The 17,465-nt window shown below is 51.0% G+C and overlaps 7 protein-coding genes across 7 annotated transcripts; 4 read left to right on the top strand and 3 right to left on the bottom strand.

The window, feature by feature from the left end:
* The first annotated feature begins 112 nt into the window (after positions 1 to 112).
* On the top strand, positions 113 to 3,423 carry ASPGLDRAFT_971313 (Hsp70 family protein). The gene is made up of 2 exons (XM_022550600.1): positions 113 to 300; positions 358 to 3,423. The coding sequence occupies exon 2, from the start codon at positions 377 to 379 to the stop codon at positions 3,302 to 3,304; it is 2,928 nt and encodes a 975-aa protein (XP_022404291.1). The 5' UTR covers positions 113 to 300; positions 358 to 376; the 3' UTR covers positions 3,305 to 3,423.
* Positions 3,424 to 3,755: 332 nt separating this feature from the next.
* ASPGLDRAFT_118811 (ferric reductase family protein) lies at positions 3,756 to 5,669 on the bottom strand (the record flags this gene model as incomplete). The annotated part of the gene is made up of 1 exon (XM_022539987.1): positions 3,756 to 5,669. One exon carries the CDS (start codon positions 5,667 to 5,669, stop codon positions 3,756 to 3,758), a length of 1,914 nt encoding a protein of 637 aa, XP_022404290.1.
* Positions 5,670 to 7,614: 1,945 nt separating this feature from the next.
* ASPGLDRAFT_42632 (putative 2-deoxy-D-gluconate 3-dehydrogenase) lies at positions 7,615 to 9,236 on the bottom strand. The gene is made up of 3 exons (XM_022545641.1): positions 8,712 to 9,236; positions 8,422 to 8,637; positions 7,615 to 8,362 (listed from the first exon to the last, which is right to left on the bottom strand). The coding sequence occupies exons 1-3, from the start codon at positions 8,841 to 8,843 to the stop codon at positions 7,913 to 7,915; spliced, it is 798 nt and encodes a 265-aa protein (XP_022404289.1). The 5' UTR covers positions 8,844 to 9,236; the 3' UTR covers positions 7,615 to 7,912.
* Positions 9,237 to 10,402: 1,166 nt separating this feature from the next.
* Positions 10,403 to 12,758, top strand: ASPGLDRAFT_118850 (uncharacterized protein; the record flags this gene model as incomplete). The annotated part of the gene is made up of 4 exons (XM_022539991.1): positions 10,403 to 10,533; positions 10,596 to 11,887; positions 11,939 to 12,261; positions 12,312 to 12,758. 4 exons carry the CDS (start codon positions 10,403 to 10,405, stop codon positions 12,756 to 12,758), a joined length of 2,193 nt encoding a protein of 730 aa, XP_022404288.1.
* A 130-nt stretch (positions 12,759 to 12,888) lies between these two features.
* ASPGLDRAFT_971226 (SDR family NAD(P)-dependent oxidoreductase) lies at positions 12,889 to 14,000 on the top strand. Its single transcript, XM_022550599.1, has 3 exons — positions 12,889 to 13,091; positions 13,142 to 13,581; positions 13,630 to 14,000. The coding sequence occupies exons 1-3, from the start codon at positions 13,036 to 13,038 to the stop codon at positions 13,899 to 13,901; spliced, it is 768 nt and encodes a 255-aa protein (XP_022404287.1). The 5' UTR covers positions 12,889 to 13,035; the 3' UTR covers positions 13,902 to 14,000.
* Positions 14,001 to 14,098: 98 nt separating this feature from the next.
* Positions 14,099 to 15,349, bottom strand: ASPGLDRAFT_119258 (NAD(P)-dependent alcohol dehydrogenase; the record flags this gene model as incomplete). Its single annotated transcript, XM_022540031.1, has 2 exons — positions 14,099 to 15,238; positions 15,290 to 15,349. 2 exons carry the CDS (start codon positions 15,347 to 15,349, stop codon positions 14,099 to 14,101), a joined length of 1,200 nt encoding a protein of 399 aa, XP_022404286.1.
* A 650-nt stretch (positions 15,350 to 15,999) lies between these two features.
* On the top strand, positions 16,000 to 17,405 carry ASPGLDRAFT_42628 (D-mandelate dehydrogenase-like dehydrogenase). The gene is made up of 6 exons (XM_022545640.1): positions 16,000 to 16,173; positions 16,222 to 16,320; positions 16,369 to 16,483; positions 16,533 to 16,732; positions 16,781 to 17,062; positions 17,116 to 17,405. The coding sequence occupies exons 1-6, from the start codon at positions 16,090 to 16,092 to the stop codon at positions 17,347 to 17,349; spliced, it is 1,014 nt and encodes a 337-aa protein (XP_022404285.1). The 5' UTR covers positions 16,000 to 16,089; the 3' UTR covers positions 17,350 to 17,405.
* Positions 17,406 to 17,465: the final 60 nt, after the last annotated feature.

Raw genomic sequence — 17,465 nt, 5'->3', positions numbered from 1 at the left:
GAGATCGCCTTGTGCAAACTTGCCGTATCAGGAAGTGTTTGCATCGCCTCGGCCAAACGTGTCCTCATCCCAAAAGAGGCTCAGTCTCGCTCTTTCTTCAATCATCTTCAGACTTCTTTCTTTGAATCTGTCCCCTTGATGCTTTCTGCCAGGTGGCCAGTACGCCTTGCGCTTGTTTTCTAGATGGCTGGGTTTGATTGAGGTCCGCCGTTTTTCTATTTAGCTCTATATCTCTGTCGTTCTCGAGTCCCGAACCGTCGTTTGATTACATTTGATATTTATATTCTTAACAGCTTCAAGGTATGTCGCGATATATTAAGTCGGTATAGAGGACGATGGCGAGCCTAACCTTTGCAGCTGGAATAACATATAGACAATGCCTCCTCATGGCCGGCAACGGTTACATGCGCTATCCTCTCCCCTCCTCTCCGTCGTGATCCTCCCATTCCTCGTCTTCCTTCTCAGTTTGCCCGCCGAAGCAGCCGCTGCCGGGTCAGCGGTGATCGGTATCGATGTCGGAACCGAATATCTCAAAGCAGCATTAGTGAAGCCCGGAATCCCACTCGAGATCGTCCTCACCAAGGATTCGAAGCGCAAAGAGACGGCCGCCGTCGCATTCAAGCCCACGAGAGATGACGCCGTGTTCCCCGAGAGATTCTACAGTGGCGATGCGCTTGGTCTGGCGGCGCGGTATCCCGACGATGTCTACGCGAATCTGAAAACTCTACTTGGTGTCCCGTTCAACGTCGACGATGAGACGATCCAAACATATCAGCACCGATATCCCGCTTTGAGGCTGGAAGCTGCTCCTGGTGAGCGCGGCACTGTTGGTCTCCGGAGTAACCGGCTTGGTGAGGCGGAGCGGAAAGATGCGTTCTTGGTTGAGGAGCTCTTGGCTATGCAATTGAAGCAAGTCAAGGGTAACGCCGAGAATCTTGCCGGTACAGGGTCCGATATTAGAGACGCCGTTATCACGTATCCGGTGTTCTACACCGCCGATGAGAAGAGAAGTCTCGAGTTGGCGGCTGAGTTGGCCGGTTTGAACGTGGACTCATTTATTACCGATGGTCTCGCGGTTGGTATGAACTACGCCACTAGCCGTACGTTCCCTAGTGTTTCGGAAGGCCACAAGCCGGAGTATCACGTCGTCTATGACATGGGTGCTGGCTCTACTACGGCCAGTGTTCTGCGTTTCCAGGGCCGCTCCGTGAAGGACGTGGGTAAATTCAACAAGACTGTTCAGGAAATCCAGGTTCTGGGTTCGGCTTGGGACAAGTCTCTTGGAGGTGACGCCCTGAACGACCTAATTGTCAAGGACATGGTCGCGAATCTGGTTGAGCACAAGACCCTCAAGGGTCGTGTTACCCCTGCGACCGTCGAGAGCCACGGAAAGACTGTGGCGAGACTGTGGAAGGACGCCGAAAAGATTCGCCAGGTCTTGAGTGCCAACACGGAAACCGGAGCCTCGTTCGAAAGTCTGTACGAGGAGGACTTGAACTTCAAGTACCGCATCAGTCGTTCCAAGTTCGAGGAGCTGGCCGCGCAGCACATTGCGCGAGTCGGTGGACCTTTGGAGCAGGCTTTGACGGCTGCTGGGTTGCAGTTGATTGATGTTGATTCTGTTATCTTGCATGGTGGAGCCATCCGTACGCCGTTTGTCCAGAAGGAGCTGGAGCGCGTCTGTGGAGTCCCCAACAAGCTCAGGACTAACGTCAACGCTGATGAGGCAGCGGTTTTCGGTGCGGCCTTCAAGGGTGCCGCTCTCAGCCCTAGCTTCCGTGTCAAGGACATTCGTGCTAGTGACGCCGCTTCCTACGCTGTCTCGCTGAAGTGGCCTGCCGACGGCAAGGAAAGACAGCAGAAGCTGTTCACCTCGACGTCCCAGGTTGGTCCTGAGAAGCAGGTTACATTGAAGAACTTGGAGGACTTTGAATTCAGTTTCTCTCAGCACATCGCTTCCAGCGATGCGGTTACTGAGTCTCCAGTTCTGGGCGTGGAGACGCAGAATCTCACTGCCTCTGTCGCTAAGCTGAAGGATGACTTTGGTTGCTCAGATGCCAACATCACTACCAAGTTCTCTGTCCGCCTTAGCCCTATCAGTGGACTCCCAGAGGTTGTCAGTGGTTCTGTCAGCTGTGATGTTGAGGGCGCGAAGAAGGGAATCGTTGATGATGTCAAGGGTTTCTTTGGCTTGGGCTCTAAGAAAGAGGGTCAGGCTCCTCTTGGCGAGGATGGAGAGCCTAGTGAGTCGATCACTTTGGAAGCTGAAGAGTCTCAAGCCTCGACATCCACTGCCTCCGACGCTAGCTCGACTGCCACCGCGGAGGCCAAGAAGGGCACTCCCGAGGCCGAGGTCAGAATCATTCCTGTTAGCTTCAAGACCTCGCCGCAGGGTATTCCTGCTCCCTCATACGCAGAGCTCACCCGCATCATCAACCGTTTGTCTGCCTTCGACGCCTCTGACCGTGACCGTAATCTGCGCGAGGAGGCATTGAACGAGCTGGAGTCGTTCATCTATCGCAGCCGGGACTTGGTCGAGGATGAGGAGTTCGTTAAGAACCTCAAGGATGATCAGATGTCCGTTCTCAAGGACTTGGTGTCTGCCGCTAGCGAGTGGCTGTACGGCGATGGCGAGAGCGCAAAGACCGCCGAATTCCAACAGAAACTCAAGTCCCTGAAGGACATTGTCAGCCCTGCACTCAAGAGGAAGCAGGAAAGCGCTGACCGGCCGGTTAGAGTGGAGTTGATTCGGGGGGTGTTGAAGAACTCGCAGACTATCATCGACGTTATGAAGCAGCAGATCAAGCAGGATGAAGACGCCTACTCTTCGTCCGCATCTTCCAGCGCAACCGAGGCATCGTCGTCCACCACTTCCGCCAGCGAATCCGCTACGCCATCCACCGATCCCCTTGAGGACCTCGAGCAGGACTCTTACTCTTCCTCTTCTTCGTCTAAGACCACCTCAACAACCACAACCCCCAAGCCTACCGGCCCGAAGTACTCCATCTTCCAGCCTAACGACCTATCCTCCCTCTCCAAGGTCTACGAATCTACGAGCACCTGGTTCGAAACCAAGCTCGCAGAACAAGCCAAACTCACCGAATCCGATGACCCCGCTCTGACTGTCGTGGAGCTTGACACCCGACTGAAGGAGCTGGAGCGGATTCTGACGAGAGTTTACGCAAAGCTTGGAACTGCGTCTGGAAAGAACGGCCAGTCTACAGAGAAGGGTAATGCAAAGAAGGGCAAGAAGGAACAGAAGACAGAGGAGAAGGAACCTGTTCCAACACATGATGAGCTGTAATAGATTAATGTGATTTTTTCTTGTTTCTTTATCTTGTTTCCTTTCGTGTATGACTGGGAGTTTGGTTTGAGGAAAATTGTTTGTTGAACTTTGGTCATTATACTCCTAGTCTGGGTATGGACGGAGTAGAAGTTGCATGTTGCATGTTGCATGTAAACTAGATGAAAGAAAAATTATACTGAGTACAAACTGAACTGAATAAAGAATGGATGGATATCATATTCAATAAGATGTGTATCATATGGTGGGAAATATGAGACTAGAAGTGCTGGTGTGTGTGTGTGTGTGTGTGTGTGTGTGTGTGTGTGTACCCTTGAAATAAGTAAGACCCGTCGCTGAACAAAGAAACCCGATAGACTGCCTGAAACTTTTACACAGAAAGAAAGGTAAATGGCAATAGAAACAAACCCTTTTGTAGGGAAAAAAAAAAAAAAAGAGGGAAAGAAAAACATTACCACGTAAAAGCCTCCTCCGTAAGATCCACCACAGCACCCATCCCAATCCTCTCCCTCGTCGCAGCACGCACTTCATCCGCAAACGCACCAGGCCCACAAACCGACACCGCCGTAGCACCGACTCTCGCCGGCAACACCTCATCAAGAACAACATCTGGCCGACACCGTCCCGGGAACATCTGCACCGTCGCACTAGGAGAGACAATCTCCCGCGTACTTTTTGGTTTGGAGACAAAGAGCTTGATGACCAGGATGTCACGCCGGCAGGGTAGTCGCAGGATCTGATCCATGTAGCTCTGCACCCAGGTGAGATGGTCGGTGCTGCGGACGGACCAGATGAGGTAGATGCGATGCGTCGCGACGCGGCCCTCGGCAGCGCGGATGAGCAGGTCGCGGACGAAGAGGAGGTGGTGGGTTATGCCGGCTCCTGCGGAGAAGAGCACGGCGGTGCCGTAGCTGGCCATGTTGATGGGGTGGGCGGCGTAGGGGCCTTCGATGAAGCCGGATGTGTGAAGGGTGTTGTTTGGAGCGGAGGAGGCTGTGTTGTAGAGTTTGCGGGTCATGCCTTGGCGGGCGCTGATGATGAGGGAGACGGAGGTGGGTTTGTTGGTTGTGTCGAGGTATTCGTCGAGGTTGACGATGGCTTGTTTTTCGAGGAGGGAGGGGTCGATGTCTATTGTTGAGGTTGAGCCTGTGGAGTTGTTGTCGTTGGGTTGGTTGCTTCGGGCGAAGGCTTCGGTGGCTGTTGTGGGGGTTACGCAGGTGCTGGGGTCGACCCAGGCGACTGAGAAGGGGTGCGACATCCATTTTGAGACGCTGGGGATGTAGGCGTAGACGTGGGAGCCTGGGTTGATGTGCACGCGTTTGGGGAGGTGGAAGGTGACTCGACATGCTTCGCCTGGTAGGGCTTCGACGACGAGTTTTGTTGATCCTTTTTTGAGGGAGAAGTTGAGGTAGATGAGTCGGCCCATGCGACAGCACCGATCGAACAGCCAGATGACGATGATCGCGATGAGCCACGGCTTCTGTGGTAAGTTGTCAATATGCAAATGCGCGTATACACCCACAACAGCCAAAAAGGCAAACAGCTGGTGGAGATGCAGGAAGGTCTCGTAAAACGCATGACGAATCGGTGAGGGCGAGTGAAGAGCCAGACAGACAAAGGAACATATACCCAGGAGACCCCAGGAGAAGAACGGGACGGTGCGGATACGCCATAACATGTCTGAAAAGTCCTGTTCACGGCATGCGTTCACTGCCCATGCGGCCATGTGCACCAAACTCTCGAGCACAACGAGACGACCCAGCCACCGGTGGAGAAGATTGTAAGTGTCGAAGCTGAGTCGCAACAGGGGGATCAGTGGGTTGTTGCGACCTGCGAGAAGGAACAGGGGCACCATGTTCAAGACAGCCAGCGTCCCGGATCGTCCACGAAGCTCAGCAACCAAAGCCTCCTTGACGTTCGCCTTGTAGTCCAAAAGTATGCAGTAGGCGAACTGGCATGCAATGTAGAGGATGATCATGACCATTTGAAATCTGGATGGTAGCGTGCCGATGTTGACTGCAGTTGACAGTTGAATCTCCCGATTATGTCTTTTCCGACCCAGGGGCGCGTAGAGAACGTGTTTCTTTATGTTTGTCCATAGCGACGACTCTTCGATGCTCCAATATGTTTGCTGCTTTCTGCTTGATCCTAGCGAAGTAACATGGCGTAGGATGGAATGGCTGATTTGGGCGATTCGACCGCAGAACACGATAAAGGCCAGGGCTAGGATGGAGACGAGGATGATGCGCGTGAAAATGACATCCTTGGGCACGTCGACACCATTTAACCCCCGCGAATATTCGTAAACGTAGGTAGCGTTGGATCCATATGATCGCGGGGCGACCAGCCATCGCAAATTCCCCATTGGAAGCTGATAAATGAGGATAAAATGTAGCTAGCCCCCGGCCACTGGGATGACTCGAGGCGACGCGAGATATTTTGGAGACGACCAAACAAATCGCCCGAAGGTCGATCGTTCGAAGAACGTCCTTGATTAGAAGGAAGTAGAAGCCAGGTGACTTCACTTGGATGCGAATTATGCAGTTGTTTTTAATCGTGAAAATGTTCGATGTCGAGGGAACGAGAGGAATGCGGATGGCGGGCACGCGGAATCTCGAAGCCAGAATTCAGTCGAGAGTAATTCTGCAAAGAAAGAATGAAGACCTTGCACTGCAAAAAAAAAAGAAAAAAAGAAAAAACACGTTTGTCCTTCTTGCTCTGTGCTGGCTGGTTGATTGATAGGTCTTTTATTGTTGTCTGAAAGGCGCGAACAATGCCGTTTGCATCAAAGGAGGACGAAAGGCATGTACCGAAATAGGGAAGAGCCGGGGTAAAGAAAGTCACCAGCAGAAAGTGACGCAGGACGCTAGACGTTTCTGATTATCTACATGTTCGAAACCAGACGTTAGTTTCAGTCAGCGTGGTGAGCCAGCCTGTATCAGCACGCACCTTTATTCTCTGCATGCATTATCAAGCTAGTATCCAGCAAGGGCGATGCGGTCGAAGACGCTCAACGTCAGAAAGCAGGTTAAAACAGCAGAACGAGGGAATGGAACGAGGGGAATAAAAGTGGTGTCTGTCTGTCCAAGACCCCTCCAGTATAAAGATAGGAGGCGGAGGGACTAGCGTAGATTAATGAGGGACGAAGACAGAAAAAGAACGAACACCTTTCCCCAACGAGAGCAAAAGAGAGAGAGAAAAGAATGGCAGAGAAGAGTCTCCCGAGAGGAAGAGAGGAAGAGAGGAAGAGAAGAGAGTGAAAGTGACCGACGAGAAGAGATGAGGTTAGATCTACTCCGGAGTAGGGCCGCAGAACCAGTCTGGCCCAATCAGGTAATGCAGTGAATATCACGCCCGAAAAGGGGGAGTTAAAGCAACAATAATGGTGAATGAGAGAAAGAACCCATACGTCAGGCCGATGATCCACGAGGCAGCCACCAACTTAAAAGAGAGGAAAATGCATTTAATACTGAGAGAAAAATTCGAAATTAGACCTCCGACTAGTGACAGTATGGTGCCACCAGAAATAAATGGACCCAGAGGGCTGTTTAGTGGCAATTGCCCTCAATCAACAGGCGCATAAGAGGATCCTGGCTAGTGTTCGATTCAATAGTTGCAGCAGCCACACGGATAAGTTAACCAGGGTGGAATCAAAATAGCCTGTCGGGACGTTGCTTTTGCGGTCCGTCACACTCTTTTCCTAGACCAAAGGTGGCTAACAGTGCTAGGGATCGCTGTGATCAAATCATGGGGTCCTTGTAGATCGTGAAGCTGATGTGACAACGATGTAGGATATTGACGCCGAGCTTTCAGGGGGGGGCGATTCGCCCTGAACAAAAGCACTGGCCAGAAAAGCTGTCTGTCCCGCACTGTCCGGATGCTGACTTTGACTGATTATTGCCTGCATTTCCATTTGACAATGCTGGAATGGCCACCGCATGGTGCTGTCTCACCATGCGCCTTTCATGCTGAAACGCTCGCTGCATTTGTGATTTATTCTGTGGCTGCCATACGGACGACCCACCAGCACCGGGGCTGGAGCGAGAGTACAAGTACTCTGTACGGAGGAATATGATTATTTTTCGGTCGCTGAAAGAATCATGCTATTATTTTCAATCTTTTGTTATCAGTGAAGATAGAAAATAAATGGTACGTGATGGGTTGAAACAAAAAGGAACCTGTCACAGTCGGAGAGACCACGGGTCACGCTAGCCGACTTTGGAACTGGGCGGTATCAATATTCATCTATTCCACTGCGTCCATCTTGTCACCTAGATTGTTCGTGGTCCAGGAATGGTAACTGGTGAGGGGCCTGGTATCCAATGCGAAATTGAGGGTGATGGTTCCTCTCATGCCAATCTAATCGACGGAATGATAATAGGCAGCTGAGACACTCGGAATGAAAGCATTTCGGATTGATTGCTTGCGTCTGGACGAGGAATATGTGGCATGACTATATTGCAGACAGTCTAGATTGCTTGATTGATTCGACAGGAACTCCCATACGCTGCATCGAGACGGTTTAATCAATCAGATTCAAGAGAATAATAATCACAGTGGTCTATTTACATTGATTCATCGCAGTCCCCTATGGATCCATAAGGCTGCTTACCGACCCATCCAGCCTCCGTCGACAGTAATCACTTCACCTGAAACATAACCGCTGGCCCGACTTGCCAAAAACACAATCACGCCCTTAAAGTCTTCCGGCGCTCCCCATCGCCCAGCCGGAATCCGGGCCATGATGCCTACATTGCGGTTTGAGTCGTTGATAAGAGCGACGTTCATATCTGTGGCGATATACCCGGGAGCAATCGCGTTAACGTTGATACCCTTGGATGCCCATTCGTTCGACAGAGCCTTGGTCAATTGAGCAACACCTCCCTTGGAGGCGGCGTAGGCGGGGACGGTGAATCCTCCCTGGAAGGTGAGAAGAGATGCGACGTTGATTATAGAGCCGCGGTGGCCGTTAGAGAATTCGGAGGCATCGAGGGACAGTAGGTGGGCGCCGAATTCACGGCAGAGGGTAAAAACGGAGCTCAGGTTGACTTGAATGACCTGATCACCATTATATTAGCCATTGCCGCGGAATAATGCTGTCGAACGGGGACACTCACCTCATCCCAATCCTCATCCGGGAACTTCTCACTAGGATGTCTCCTCTGGATCCCAGCGCAGTTCAGAAGGATCTGAGGCTTGATACCTTGGCTTGTTAATGCCGGAATGATATTCTTGACTGCCTCCCGGTTGGATAGTTCTGCAACGTGAATCGAAGCGTTCCGGCCGATGCGGTTGATGATTTCATCGCGCGTTGCTGTGTTGGACTCGTCTCTCTATTCCCAGTCAGTCAGTTTTGAAACGGTTTAAACTATTAATCACAGGTAGTACTAAAGGCATGCATGCATACCTGGATCAGCACAATATCGGCACCAGCCTCTGCAAGAGCAATGGTCATAGCCTGTCCAATGCCTCTTGTGCCACCAGTGACGACGGCCGTCTGGCCGGTCAGGGAGAAAAGGGAAGCAACGCTGTCTGTCATTGTGATTCTGTGGCAGGTTTCGCAACTAGATCTGTATCTATCGACTGCGTGATATGCGAATAGCTCAATCACGTCCAGGGGAATTGGTAGAAGGATTGTGTCTAATATTATAAATCCGTCCTCGCGTTCCAATGCGCGATGATCGAGCTGCTGCTTACATTATTACTGTTATGTATCTCTTTCCAGTCTTTCCCCGGCTTTCCTTGCGATGGCTTCACTGCCCCTCGTGCGGGGCTTCCCAACCAGGTGAAATCCGTTGCCGACCCGTTACCGACCACTCCACAGTCGGTTATTGCCTGTCATCGGCGAACGGCCGAGCATCGTCGCCATGATACTGTCGTTACATGGATCTAGATGTGTAATTTACGGCATCTCGATCTCGACGGGATAAAGTCTTCTATATGATGAATTTGTTGCAATTGATGCCACATTGCGTGTCACACAAGAATTCGTTAGATGACAGGTTGTAGAAGGCCAACTGTGGAGTACAAACTGACAGCCGGTCGAGATTCAAACAATAGACACAAATTACGTCGCCATGTAACCAGAACACGACCATAGTTCTCTTCAAAATACGGGGAAGTGGGGTAAAGTGGCACATGTTCTTCCTGTTCAACCTCGTGGGTGCATCGTGTGTATGTATGGCCATATGGTACGGCCATATGAGAAGCTTGTCTGACATTCTGCAAACCGCAGGATCAACCAGGGTCTCTGTCACTCTGAGATAGAGATACAGGTTGCTAGACGGGCCCTGCAGTAGGGATGCACAGATGGCTTATATAGCACTGCAGAGAGGGTCCAGGATGTGCTCTGATCTGATTTTCTTCATGGATAGCAAAGTTGGGCCCTGTCGATGAATTGCCGAATTGCCTGGTCATACATCCAGGACTAGACACTGGACGGGATACGATGATATATAAACCAATCGAAGGTTCTCTATTTCAGTTAGGTTTGAGAGTATGATTATGAATAGGGGTTTCAACGTTGTATGCTGTATATCAGTTACAATGTCGTATTGTATTTTACGTCCCTTCTGAACTATGAACAGAGAAGCCAGTAATCTGCCTCTACTTCTATCTTGCTCTGGATAACTAGTTAAATAACTATTCTAGCCATGGCTGAGTCATCGGCGCATTTTATTACCCCAAACCAGCTCTAGTTGGGGAAAGAAGCCTTCAACCACAGAGTAGGAAAGGGGATCCTTCTAAGGGAATTTTCTAGTTGAAAGCTCGTCTGGCTGCCCGTTCTGGTGTGGGGTGTGGAGAAGAACCGCTCCAGGAAAAGCACTCGTATTATTTCCCCAGTTAACGTTGACTACAAGTACATATTAACTACTAGTACTGCTTTTACGGGCACGGACTTGCTGCGACAAAACCATGCATTTTCTCTGCTTGCGCTATTGATCTGGACGGTTCTTTTTCTATTGTTGATTTACCTGTTTTCTCGTGTTGTGCCCTTTTGAGAGCATATCTCCTAACATTAACCGGCTCTGGAAAATGCCGCTTGAGCATCGTGGTTGTCAGAGAAATTTATGACTTACCTGAAGTCCAGCGATCAAGATGGAGCAAGAAGAACAATCGCCTCAGTTCGAACATCCTCCGATGTCGAGGGCCAGGTCCCGTTCGGACGCCATGAAGCGCGTGTCGAGAGCGTGTCTGCACTGTCGGCAGCGCAAATCAAAGTGCGATTTGTAAGTTTATTTTCCTTTCTTTCGCTCCATCGGACAAAGATAGTATGTTAATTCTCAAACAGAGATGGCAGCGGCAGCCCAGGTGTCCCTCCATGTCAACGATGTATCCGCGATGGTCGTGATTGTGTCTTGGGCAGTTCAAATCGAGGCGGTCGCCGAATTCGCAAAAACAAACTAAAGAATGTCACTCCCGGGGTCACGACGCAGGAAAAATCTGATCTGGATACGGTCAGTTCGCCCAGCTCGGAAAACCGTCAGGCTGCGTCCTACCCCGGCCCCGTGGTCTTCATACCGCCCAATCCCCCAACGACAACAGCGTCGGTTTCCGTGGACGATGATGATACGGCGTCTATTGGCTCAGTTCCGCGAAATCCATCGGATGCATGGCAATGCTTGACGGGTATTGCGAAACGGGGTACAGATGGCAACACCGCGGAGACGATTGCAGATTCTTTGTCTGGTTCTGGGGGTTTTTCGTCTTACGGCGCGCTACAGGGTGGTTCGAGGACTGAATTTTCGACCAACAGTGGTATCAGAACATACAGACTCGTCCAGACGCGCTCTCTGGATCCAACAACGGTGTGGCAGCTCGTGGTGCGCTACGCCGAGAATTTCCACCCATACTTACCGCTGGTACCACGCAAGTACTTTGATCGCAATGCCCTGGAGGCCTTTGCGACCCATGAAAAGTATCTCCTCACCGCCGTTCTTACCATCGCTTCCAAGGACCTGGTGGAACGACCGGAAATCCATGAATATTGTTCCAGGTACATGCACGAGTTGATCTCTGGTATCGCTGCTGGAGCTGACTGCGACGTCGAAGCCGTGGAGGCCCTGTTAATTCTCGCGGAATGGGAACCCCAAGGTCTACGCCCGCGCATTGAACGTGTTGGCCGAGGAGAAGAGGACCGCGCTGCATGGATGCACATTGGGCTCGCGTTACGATCAGGTTACTTCCTCGGTCTGGATCGAACATCCTTCCGAGGCGATGCATCGGGAGATACGGAAACCGAGGCTCGCAGGCGATTGGCCTGGACTAGCTGCTACATCTCCGATCGTCTGATTTCTGTTCGCATTGGGCGCGCTTTCTGGTCGCGAGGACCTGGTCCGATGACAGGACTGGTCAGTCAGGATTTTCCTTCCTTGCAACCAGTTAAAGACGGGGAAGAGGACCATGCGAAGATTTTCCAGGCGACGTTGGACCTCACGCAGCTATATGGAAATGTCCACGACGTGCTTTACTCGGGCATGCGCACCAGCAATCAGATGATGCTTATGGGCGATTATGTCAAATATGTGGACGACTTTCGTCTTGCCATCCTGCGCTGGAAATCCCTTTGGGGGTCATTGCATTGTACGTCGTCGGGTCCTTGTTGCATTCCCGTGTCATGCTAATTGTCTGCAGGTTCTCCTCCCATCCGAGCTACATTGCAACTATCATACGAATATTTGAGGCTATACACCAACGCATTCGCTTTCCAGGCAACAATATCGCAGTCACTGGCATCAAAGGTTAATGGCGATGCGCATGCTCAGAAGGAGCATTTGCGAAGGGCATTCAACAATGTGGCGTCACTGCAGGATGCACGATTTATCTACGAATCGTTGGATGCTGCCAAAGCTTACCTGTCTATTCTGGTTGACTTGGTTGACCCAGAAAAGCACTTGCACTTTATGCCGCTTCGATTCTACTTGTACGGTATCTACGCGGCAGTATTCTTATACAAGGTAAGTCACTCACAACCACTCGCATTACATTCTGAGCCTAACACTATCAGGCTCGTTCATTCGGCGTCATGTTACATTCCGAAGAAATGGCAGTGCGCGACCTCGTCACTCGAACCACCGAGGTCCTGAAACGGGCAAGCGCCGGACCTGATGACATCGGCTCCCGGTACTCACGCCTTCTAGAACTTCTCTGGCAAACTAAACCTGCACCGATCGCTTCTCCTGCAGGCACACAGCAGAGCAATGACCTTATGCAGACTACGCTTTCAAATTGCCTTTCCGACCAGAATAAACACGTGGACTTCAGCCCGGCGAATGATTTCTCCTGGTTGGATCTCGAAGCTGTCGGTGACTTTGTCTCCGGGGACCAGATCTCTGGAGCAGGAATGGGGTTTGACGCGTTGCAAACCCCTGATCTGTACCAGACTGGACAGGATCGTTTGCAGAGCTGGCAGGTGTCAACGTGGCCAGGTGATATGAGCAGTCTTCTTTTTTAGACACCTTCCTGTACCAGTCAAGGTCTTCGAATTGTCTTACGGGCAAAATTGCCCACGACGTTGGGGTATGCGACAGGCATCACTATCAGCGCGTGTCTCGTGCTCGTTATCCCCGATATTGGTGCGGGGATAGCGGGGGGGCTATGTTCGGGGTTTCCTCCGAGATGTATGTCTACGCAGTAGCCGAGGGGACAAAGCTACTCCGGAGTACAATTGTACAACAACTCCCCGTCTACGAATAGCTCAGCTGGCAGATTTTGACTGAGCATTATACACAATGGCACTGAATGAAATCAAGGGCCGACTGGCACTGGTTACAGGTGCATCTGGAGGGTGAGCCACTTTCCCACGTTTATTCTAGAGCTCAAATCTGACTATCACAGAATCGGAGCAGCATGCGCACACCAACTTGCCCAGAAGGGCGTTCATCTAGCCCTCACCTACTCCAGTAACAAGACAGCAATGGACAGTCTGGTCGAAGAGCTCAAAACCAAATACCCCACGGTCGACGATAAACCCCTTCGCATATCAGCCCATCAGGTGGACGTTGCCTCCGCAGAAAAAATACAGACAATGTTCGAGCAGATCGATCAGCAACATGGCCAGCGACCGGATATCCTCGTTTCCAACGCCGGATACGGCAAGCGCGTGCCGCAGGTTTGGGACATTACACTCGAAGAATTCGATCATACGATCAACGTCAACCTCCGCGCCTCGTTTATCCTTGTGAAGGGTGTTGTCGAGCACATGAGGGACCAACGATGGGGTCGGATTGTGTTCATGTCTTCGATAGCTGGGTATGGTGGAGGGATTAATGGATGCCGTATGCCACTCCTTTGAAGATATACCGTCCTAGAACTGACAATCATAGATTACGCCTCTTCCAAAGCTGGCATGACCGGTATGATGAAGAACCTGTCGACTCGTCTGGCAGAACACAACATCAGCGTCAACGACGTTGCACCAGCAATCATCGGGGATACAGGAATGATCCCCAACGCTCAGTCGGTCCCTGAGATCGCAGCGAGTATACCACTTGGTCGGGTGGGGACGCCTGAGGAGGTTGCTAATGTGGTGACTATGCTTGTTACGACTGGTTATATGACTGGGCAGAGTCTCCTGCTGGCAGGAGGGTTGAAGTAGTATACGAGGTATATAGATGGCGTTTTCCCCAATGATATTATATAGTTATAACTGTCTGGTTCTCTTGGACATATATTCATCTACCTATACGCTCCAGATACACATCATATAATCAACAGAATACAATTTCAAAGTCATGCTTCCAAAAACCCAACCCCTTTTAATGCAATAAAACCGGGTATACAAAACAAGACAATCTAGCTCTCAATAACAACCTTAACAACAGGCGTCCCATTTTCATCAACACCCTTCCCAGCCAACCCAAACGCCCTCTCCCCCTCCTCCAGCTTCACTCGATGCGTAACAACACGCTCCTCAACACGCGCAAACTTACCACTCTCCAACAACCCAATAGCAGCCGGGTACGCATACCCATCATACCGGAACACACCAATAACATCAACCTCACGCAGCGCAGCTGCACCAACAGGAAGCGTCTGCACGGGGTTACCCATCCCAATCTGCACCAACACACCACCAGCACCGGCAGCATAGATACCACTCTGCACACATGTAGGCACACCAGTGCAATCATACACGCGCGAGAAGCCAGTCTTCACACCATTCGCCTCCTTCAGGCCAGCAGCATTGCGCTGCGCACTCTGCAACGCGTACGCAACCTGCTCAGCCTGCGGCGCATCACGAGCCGGAGGCGGGTTACTCGGATCAGACTTGGGGATGAGATAAGTCTTCAGCCCCAGGCCCAACGACTTGGCAATCTCCAACCGCGCCTCGTCGATATCCGCAACGACAATCGACGAGAAGTTCTCGGCCGTAGCCAGCGCACCCGCCAAAAGCAACCCAATCGCACCCGCGCCAAACACCAGCGCCGGCAATCCCTCCCCGACTTCCCCGGCCAGTGCCACCTCTTCTTTAGTCGGCGGATGCGAACGCCTAATCGCATGCAAACAAACCGCCAACGGCTCCACAAGCGCACCCCCCGCATACGATACATTCTCAGGTAACTTATGACACATCTCCGCTGGATGATTCGTAAGTTCCATCAACGTCCCGTCAAAATGCGGAAACACCTTCGCGCTACTCCTGAACTTCATCTCAGTGCAGATATTGTACCTTCCCGTTTTGCAGAGGAAGCATTTGCGGCAGGGAATGCCGACTTCTAACGCGACGCGGTCGCCGACTTGCAGGTTGTTTACATTGGGGCCCAGGGCTGTGACTGTGCCGGAGGACTCGTGGCCGAGGCACATGGGTTCGCGGACGACGAAGTCGCCATTGCGGCCGTGGGAGTAGTAGTGCAGGTCTGAGCCGCAGAGGCCGGTTGCGCGAATGGCGATTTGGACTTCGGTGCCGGATGGGGGGGTTATGGTTCTTGATTCCTGTTTTCGTTAGTTTTGTGTTGTTGTGGTGAGGTTGAGAGGGAGATGTACTATGCGGAGGTCTTTGGCGCCGTGGAGGACGAGCGCTTTGGTAGATTGTGCAGCTGCCATTTTGAATAATACAGAGTAGTAGAAGATATGAAAAAAAAAGTAAAGTACAGGAAAAGCTAGATTTATATCGAATATGCGAACTGAAGAGGTTAAATCTACGGAATACACTGGACAATACTCCGGATCCCTCGCTCAATATCCGAAAGCCGTGGGGAAAGAATTCCCCCGCTGAGATTACAGATTACAAGGATGGAAATTGAGCGATTTCTATCGTCATGAACCAAAAAGGGCCTGTCCTGCAGAGTAATACATCGCGTACTTGTAAAGGGCAGACCGAAGTATTTTACCCCACGTTGTCGGCCATTGATAAGGCGTCGGGAATTGAACCGCGAGGCGGGATGTCAATAGCCGATGGTATGACATAGTGTACGGAGGAGCACATAGTTACGGGACGGAGGAGCACCGCACTGTTCGGGGAAGGCATACGGTATACGGAGGATTAAATGGATAGGGGACAGAGTAATTGTAAATAAAGGGTCATTGTTGGAATAATCTGTTATACTAGCTAGAATAGGCAGACATAACCATTGCTGTATTAGTATCCAGGTGAACGGAACCTGTAGATACGGAAATCGAAGTATCAAGTTTGGGCTATCGATGCCGTAAAATCTCCCGTCCAGGAGATACTCCGAGTTGCTTCATCTTCTTATTTCTTTCGATTCATCAGTTACATTGTTATATCTTGAGTATACTTGTACATTGTTCTTGGTCTATACAACATCAGTCTCTGACATCATACCATGGCTCCTGCTGCTTTGTTAATCGGTGCTATCACGCACGCCCGCAAGGAATGGGAAGATCTGTCGTCGTTTTTGACGCTCAAGGTATGCCTCATAAGATGCAATATATGAACAGTCTGACTGACCGAATAGGAATTCCCCTCTGGCACCCGGGAGGACTTTATCCAAAACTGCAAGAATGGCGAGTATAACGATGTAGTCGCCATCTATCGATCCAATGCCTCGACCAAGGTGAGTCAATCATGAGCAAGCGTAAAGATAAAGAGACTAACGGAATAGTTTACGGGCCCTTTCAACGCAGAGATGCTGTCCGTGCTGCCATCGTCATTAAAGTACATCTGCCATAACGGGGCAGGTTATGACAATGTTGATGTTGATGCGTGTACGCAGAAAGGTATGTACTACTACCCTTTACAAAGTTACGAAATCTAACGCACGCACAGAAATCGCCGTGTCCAGTACCCCCGTAGCCGTCAACAATGCCACAGCTGACGTCGGCATTTTCTTGATGATCGGGGCTCTGCGACAGGCATACGTGCCGTTGACTTCCATCCGAGAAGGCCAATGGCTCGGAAAGTCTACGCTTGGCCGTGACCCCCAGGGCAAAGTCCTTGGAATCCTCGGTATGGGCGGTATTGGAAGGGTAAGCTGCGCTTTACGTTCCTTCTCGGCCAGTGACTGACCCCGCTAGGAAATGGCAAACCGCGCCAAAGCCTTTGGTATGAAGATCCAGTATCACAACCGTTCGCGGTTGTCGCCTGAGATTGAGGGCGATTCGACCTATGTGTCGTTTGATGAATTGCTGGCTACTTCCGATGTGCTGAGTTTGAACTTGGCTCTGAACGAGTCGACCCGGCATATCATCGGCGAGAAGGAGTTTGGTAAGATGAAGGACGGGATTGTTATCGTTAACACGGCTCGTGGAGCTTTGATCGACGAGAAGGCTTTGGTTGCTGCAGTGGATTCTGGGAAGGTAAGTCTTCGTCCACCCATTTAATCGTTAACATTGCATTGACTCGATCGAAGGTTTTGTCGGCGGGTCTGGATGTGTATGAGAATGAGCCCGTGGTGGAATCCGGGCTTATCGATAACCCCCGTGTAATGCTGCTTCCACACATTGGTACCATGACCTATGAGACGCAGAAGGACATGGAACTGCTGGTATTGAACAATCTGCGTTCGGCGGTTGAGAAGGGAAAGATGATCACGTTGGTTCCGGAGCAAAAGAGTGCCTTCCAGGGTATGAATGGGACGTCATGAACATACCCGCAGTAAATAGACCTAGAACAGGAATGCCGATTGTTTTGTCCATAAAGAACAAACCATGCGCATAGTAGAGAACTGCAGTTCATGACCGTTGATAACAGATACTGCCG

The sequence above is a fragment of the Aspergillus glaucus genome, assembly GCF_001890805.1.
Source record: "Aspergillus glaucus CBS 516.65 unplaced genomic scaffold ASPGLscaffold_3, whole genome shotgun sequence".
Taxonomy (NCBI): domain Eukaryota; kingdom Fungi; phylum Ascomycota; class Eurotiomycetes; order Eurotiales; family Aspergillaceae; genus Aspergillus; species Aspergillus glaucus.
This window is presented reverse-complemented; position numbering and strand designations above follow the sequence as displayed.